Raw genomic sequence first — 6,494 nt, forward strand, 5'->3', positions numbered from 1 at the left:
TGGCTTCTTTTCTTGCCTTCACAATAGCTTCCATAGCATTTTTGAGCTCATCATCTCCTTTCCTCTTCATCTTTTCGGTTTTGTCTTTCTTCCACCCATCCGGTCGTTTTGGCTTCGAGTACGAAACTGAGTTGGGTGTGGGGCTTCTCTTGCCGTCATCACTTGATGCATCCTCCTCCTCATCATCATCATCATCATTCAACTCAATTGTTCGCTTGCGTTTGTTGCTCAAATGCAAATCATCCAAATCTTCACGCTTCTTCCATTTCTCATCATCCTTCAACAATTTGTAGCAATGAGGCAAGGTAAAGACCCTTCCTTTCTTGATCTTCCCCTTCTTGGTTTTCCTCTCCTCTTCTTTGAACAAGTTTTGTGCAATGTTGTACTACAACAAAAACAAAACAAGTTAGCACTTTGGACACCAAAAACAAGTATGATGAACATGTATGAAATGCCACTTACTCTATCATCCTCATTTATGCCACTTGGGTTCAACTTGTCAACTGCCTTTTGTGCGGCCGCCCACTTTTGACAATCCGAGTTGATTGTCGACCATCGGGACCGAAGTGATCTCTCAGAGCGGTCAATTCCACTCATGTTGTGAGCATCAAAGTTTTCTTTCATTCGCCCCCAATAAGCATCTCTACTTTGATCACCTCCAACGGATGGATCCCTCGACACTTGCAACCAAGTATTGCATAGTAAGATGTCATCGTTGTTGGTGTAATTGCCCGTTCTTTCTTTCGGCGCGTCGAAAATGCCCTCACCCTCCTCGTCCACCTCAAACTCATGGTCTTCGAAATGGATGTCATTGGTTTGAGACCAATGCGAATTGTTGGAGCCAACACCCATAGTTGACATGTATGCATCATCGTTGAGACTACAAAGTTATTTGAACAACGCAAATAAGCTATCTATATGATGCATTGAAAAAATAACGAGAAAATAAAACTTGGAATTTTTTTACCTTGGGGGCATTTCGTCAAACACGTGGTGCGCATCGGCGGCCGGCTCAACAAGTGAGCTCGCCGGCGCTTCGGTAGCCGCCGTGCCCGTAAAACGCCCTGCAAGCTTCTTTCCCCTCGCCTTCGAGCTGCCAGAGCCGTCCGCCGCCTTGTTCTTCTTCGCGGATGTCTTGCCCTTCTTCGGCCGCGCCGCATTGGGGAGCTTCGAGGGTGTGGCGGTGGCACGGGACGGCGCCGGCGCGACGCCACCCGTCGCCGTGGTCATCCGCGGCGGCAAGAAGAGGCTGCGCGCGAGGCCGATGCTCGGCGGAGCTCCGGCGGTGGCGACGCCAACGCTCCCCGCGCTAGGGTTTCCGGCGGCGGCGGCAGTGGCGGGGGAGGGGTCGCGGCTGTACAATGGGGTGAGCGGGGTGCCGGCGCGTGCGTCCATGGGTGCAGTTCGCCGGCACCGGCGCCGGCGCGCGGGGTGTAGGAGGCGGAGAGGAGAGAGTGTGGCGCGAGCGCTCGAGTGTGCCGCGCGCGGAAGCTGGCGCCCCAAATACACCGCGCGAGATAGCGTATCCGACCGCGCGCCCAACTCCTTATAGCGCGCGCGGTTATTACGCGCCCGCTAGAGCCACCCGTCGCGTTGCGCGCGCTAAAATGGCCTAATTTGCGGCGCGGCGCGGCGCTTGTTTAGCGCGTCTGTTCTGTTGGAGATGCTCTCACTTTCAGCTATGCATCAGGTGGTCTGGTCCGTCTAGACATTCCTACCTGACCTGGTCCGGCTGACACTTCAGAGGAACAGTAGCATCAACCGGCTTCTTTTCTTTATCATCAATAATCAATATTGAATAATGAGAAACTCACCTGAAAGGGCTACAGTATAGTTTTGTAGGAAATCTAGCAGAAATCCAATATGGAGCGCTCTTGTCGGCCGCGGCCCGCGGGCCACATCATTTCGTAGGACAGTGAAAGTGTGGCCTTCACAAGCGGTCAAGTGAGACAATGGAAACTGCTAAAGTGAGACAATGTAAAGTGAGACCAGCATGGCTATGGCTAACCTTTCTCTTCCCACCACGTACGGGCGGCGCGTGCTTGTTTGGTGACCCGCGTGGTGTGGGTTTGCAGCGGCCAGCGACCCACCGCCGGCCGAACGGGCCATAAATGGCCGACGGATAGCCGCTACATTTGGCAGGAGGCGCACGACACGGGTCACACGACCGCGGACGAGGTAGAGTTCTGGGTGCCATGGATTCAGTGGGAGTGGGAGCGGCCGCCGACAGCGCAACGCCTCTGCTCCTCGCCGCCGCCGTCGCCGTCGCCCTCCTCCTCGTCGGCACGCTGGTCAGGAGGCATGGAGGGAATGCCAAGAACGGCCGCCTTCCGCCGAGCCCCGTGGCGCTGCCGCTCATCGGCCACCTCCACCTCATCCGCGAGCCCCCGCACCGCGCCTTCCACCGCATCCTCGCCCGCCACGGCCCGCTCGTCTACCTCCGCCTCGGCCCCTCCACGCACTGCGTCGTCGTCGGCTCCGCCGGCGCCGCCCGCGACGTGCTCAAGTTCGAGGGCAGCATCCCGGAGCGGCCGCAGACGGCCGTCACGCGCCAGCTCGCCTACGGCTCCTCCGGCTTCGCCTTCGCGCCCTACGGCCCGCACTGGCGCTTCATGAAGCGCCTCTGCATGTCGGAGCTGCTCGGCCCGCGCACCATCGACCTGCTCCGCCCCGTCCGCGCCGCAGAGCTCGCCGGCGTCATGGGCGCGGCCGCCGCGGCGGCCGCGAACGGCGAGGCGCTGGACGTGAGCAGGCAGCTCATCCGGCTGTCCAACAACGCCATGATGCGGATGGTCGCCAGCGCGCTGCCCGGCGACATGGCGGACCTGGCCCGCGACTGCGCCAAGCAGGTGGCGGAGCTGGTCGGCGCCTTCAACCTCGAGGACTACGTGGCGCTGTTCCGCGGCTGGGACCTGCAGGGGCTGTCCCGGCGGACGCGCGGCGTGCACGCCCGGTTCGACGCGCTGCTCGAGTCCATCATCCGGGCCAAGGAGAAGGAGCGGCGCGACGGAGCCGACGGGGGCAAGACCAAGGACCTGCTCGACATCCTCATGGACGCCGCGGCGGACCCGGCCGCCGAGGTCAAGCTCACCCGGGACAACATCAAGGCCTTCGTCCTCGTGAGTACTCCCTCCACACTCTCTCAGTCCATGTCCTCCTTGTGCACAGTGGCGGAGCCAGGAAATATGTATTAGGGGGGCCAAGTGCTGTTAAAACAAGTTAGGGAGGGCCAAACTATAGCAAAATAGATTTCCAGCAACAAAAGATTACTAATTATGTCACTGTTCATAGCAGATTAGCAGCAAAATCCAGATGTTAGGGGGGGCCAGGGCCCCTGCTGGTCCCCCCCTGTCTCCGCCACTGCTTGTGCATCGAGATCGAAGTGAGCTGAGCCTGAGTTCATCGTCCAATGTCGAACGAAACGAGCAGGATATCTTCACGGCCGGGTCGGACACGACGGCGACCAGCGTGGAGTGGATGCTGGCGGAGCTGCTGGCCCACCCGGACTGCATGCGGAAGCTGCGGGCGGAGCTGGACGCCGTGGTGGGGAGCTCCCGGGTGGTGGGCGAGCCGGACGTGGCGCAGATGCCGTACCTGCAGGCGGTGCTCAAGGAGACGCTGCGGCTGCGCCCGCCGGCGGTGATCGCGCACCGGGAGGCGGTGGAGCCGATCCGCGTGCGCGGGTACACCATCCCGGCCGGGACGTCCGTCTTCTTCAACATCTACTCCATCGGGCGCGACGCGGCGTGGTGGGAGGACCCGCTGGAGTTCCGGCCGGAGCGGTTCATGCCGGGCGGCGCCCGCGAGGGCGTGGACCCCAAGGGGCAGCACCCGCAGCTGATGCCGTTCGGGAGCGGGCGGCGCGCGTGCCCCGGCATGGGCATGGCCCTGCTGGCCGTGCCGGCGTTCCTGGCGGCCCTGGTGCAGTGCTTCGACTGGGAGGTGCCCGCCCCGCCGCTGGACATGGAGGAGGGGGAGGGGCTCGTCATCCCGAGGAAGCAGCCGCTCCTGCTCCGCCCCACGCTGCGCCTCGGCCATCTGCCCCTGCCCTAGATGCCTCCATTGATGCATCATGCATGCATCCACCCAGCTCCTAGGGCTAGGATCAGATCAACTCGTGTCGAGCATTTCATCTCGTGATCCAGTGTGTGCACGCTGTGCTCGCCATGGTAGGAAAACAGCTGAGTTTTCTGTGCGTACTGTTTTGTGTTGTACCCTGACTCCCTGAGTTATGTGTTCTACTTGTTTCTGTTGTGCATGCAATATGCTAGACTTTCAAAATTTTCAATCATCACGTTGCAACATTCACTAGCTAACTAGCTAGTGTCTTGTGCTTAACATAAGAGCATCTCCAACAGCCGCGCTATATAAGCGCCGCGCTGAAAAATTAGTGCTTTTAGCGCGCGCTACCGCTCCTGGCGCTCCAACGGACGCGCAAAAACCGCATGTGCGGCACATCTAGTTCAGCGCGCGGGCCGAAACGTCATCGCGCGCCGCTTATTTGCTACGCCTGCTTCCACGCGCTGGACTCTCGAGCGCTCGCTCGCAACTTCACCTACCCATCCAGCCACTGGCGCCGCCGCCCGCGCCACCCCATTTCTTCCGGCGACCGTTCCGGCACTTCACCGGTCTCTCCCCGCGCGGCCGCGGCTTCCTCCGTCTCCCTCTAGTCAGCACCGCCCGTCGCGCGCGGCAGTCCTCCGACGAACAGCGCCCGGCCGCCCACTACCGCTCGACGCCCGCAAGGTGTTCGGCAAAACATCCGCAAGGCATGTATTGCTTCCAACACATTTTTACATGAATTTGGTGCATGTTGTTTGTAGTTTTTTATAGCCTACTTTTGAACATTGTAAATGAGTTCGTCATATGATTCTTCCGAAGAAGAATTTGATACGGAAGAGGAGGAGGATCTTGCAATGATCCTAGCTATGCACATCAATAAAAAACCGAAGCACAATGGTTCGGTTATGGGTCGGCACAAAAATTGGAGGGATAGGATAGATGCCCACAACAGACTGATGAGGCACTATTTTGTGGAGAATCTCACATACCCCGAGTCGTACTTTCATCGCCGGTTTAGGATGAGAACCGAGTTGTTCAGGCGCATTGCAGAGAAACTAGCGAGCCATGACCGGGTTTTTCAGCAGAGGAGGAATGTCGCCGGAGAGCTCGGGCATAGCACCTTTCAGAAGGTGACAGCTGAGGGAGTCCTGGATTAAGGGGTCCTCGGACGGACGGACTATGGATATGGGTCGGACTGTTGGGCTATGAAGATACAAGACTGAAGATTCTCTCCCGTGTACGGATGGGACTCTCCTTGGCATGGAAGGCAAGCTTGGCGATCGGATATGTAGATTTCTTTCTCTGTAACTGACTTTGTACAACCCTAGTACCCTCCGGTGTCTATATAAACCGGAGGGCTTAGTCTGTAGGGACAGAGACATAATCCTCATAGGCTAGACTTCTAGGGTTTAGCCATTACGATCTCGTGGTAGATCAACTCTTGTAATACTCATATCATCAGGCGCCGGTCGTTGAGTTCAGCTCCGCGGAAATCTTCCTGCACTCACCTTTAGGCGATGTGCTAAATTCATTAAGGGACCTTGCTTTATCTGGGGATTCTCAGCCGAACTATATCCGGTTCGAATTGGAAGCTGAGAGCGGAGAATTCCAATCCCCACCCACCACCCACTTCATAGCCACTATCGAAGATTTAACCGACATGCTCGATTACGACTCCGAAGACATCGACGGTATGGACGACGATGCCGGAGAGGAGCACATGCAAGAGCCACCGCGCACAGGGCGCTGGGCGGCCACCTCCTCGTATGACGTATATATGGTGGATACACCCAAGGAAAACAATGGCGATGACAAAAAGGATTTAGTCGAGGATAAGCCTCCTGAGAAGCAGCCAAAGTGCCGACGTCAACGGCGCCGCTCTAAATCACGCCATGGAAAAAATAGCGATACCGGCACAGGAGAAAATAACACTCCGGACGATGCCGAAGAAAACGAAGACCCCGTTGAGCCAACTTTCGAGCAGGCCGAACGGGAAGACGGGCGAGCCAGCCCTGATGAACAAGCCATGAATGAAGACTCGGAGGACAGTAATTACATGCCTCTCTCCGAGGACGAGGTGAGCCTCGGCGACAAAGAATTTATCGTGCCTGAGGATCCCGTCAAGCAGGAGCGTTTTAAGCGTCAGCTAATAGCCACTGCAAAGAGCCTGAAGAATAAGCAGCAGTAGCTTCAAGCTGATCAAGATCTGCTCACCGATAGATGGACTGAGGTCCTGGCAGCCGAGGAATATGGCCTTGAGCGCCCAAGCAAAAGTTACCCGAAGCACAAATTCCTACCCCAATTCGACGACGAGGCACTGGAGCCCGCACTACCAGTGCATGATGCTAAAGCGGCAACTCAGTCCGAACACTGGCCCACACTAACTCGCCAAAAAATAGAAACACAATACTCGGGGATACACACATGACCTG

The 6,494-nt window shown here is 57.6% G+C and overlaps 1 protein-coding gene across 2 annotated transcripts; it reads left to right on the forward strand.

The window, feature by feature from the left end:
• Positions 1-2,008: 2,008 nt before the first annotated feature.
• On the forward strand, positions 2,009-4,280 carry LOC123159122 (cytochrome P450 93G2-like). Of its 2 annotated transcripts, none has more exons than XM_044576946.1 (2): positions 2,009-3,119; positions 3,292-4,280. In XM_044576946.1, exons 1-2 carry the CDS (start codon positions 2,196-2,198, stop codon positions 4,051-4,053), a joined length of 1,686 nt encoding a protein of 561 aa, XP_044432881.1. In that variant the 5' UTR covers positions 2,009-2,195; the 3' UTR covers positions 4,054-4,280. The 2 variants fall into 2 exon arrangements, with proteins under 2 accessions (XP_044432881.1, XP_044432882.1); XM_044576947.1 differs by having other exon boundaries at positions 2,011-3,119; positions 3,430-4,280.
• Positions 4,281-6,494: the final 2,214 nt, after the last annotated feature.

Source organism: Triticum aestivum, chromosome 7B (assembly GCF_018294505.1).
Source record: "Triticum aestivum cultivar Chinese Spring chromosome 7B, IWGSC CS RefSeq v2.1, whole genome shotgun sequence".
Taxonomy (NCBI): domain Eukaryota; kingdom Viridiplantae; phylum Streptophyta; class Magnoliopsida; order Poales; family Poaceae; genus Triticum; species Triticum aestivum.

What these genes read in the sequence shown, in the direction of transcription:
- LOC123159122 (XM_044576946.1), top strand. Translation starts at nt 2,196, where the DNA reads ATGGATTCAGTGGGAGTGGGAGCGGCCGCCGACAGCGCAACGCCTCTG. An exon ending in ACATCAAGGCCTTCGTCCTC is followed by an intron (nt 3,120 to 3,291) that starts GTGAGTACTCCC and finishes CACTGTTCATAG; the next exon opens with CAGATTAGCAGCAAAATCCA.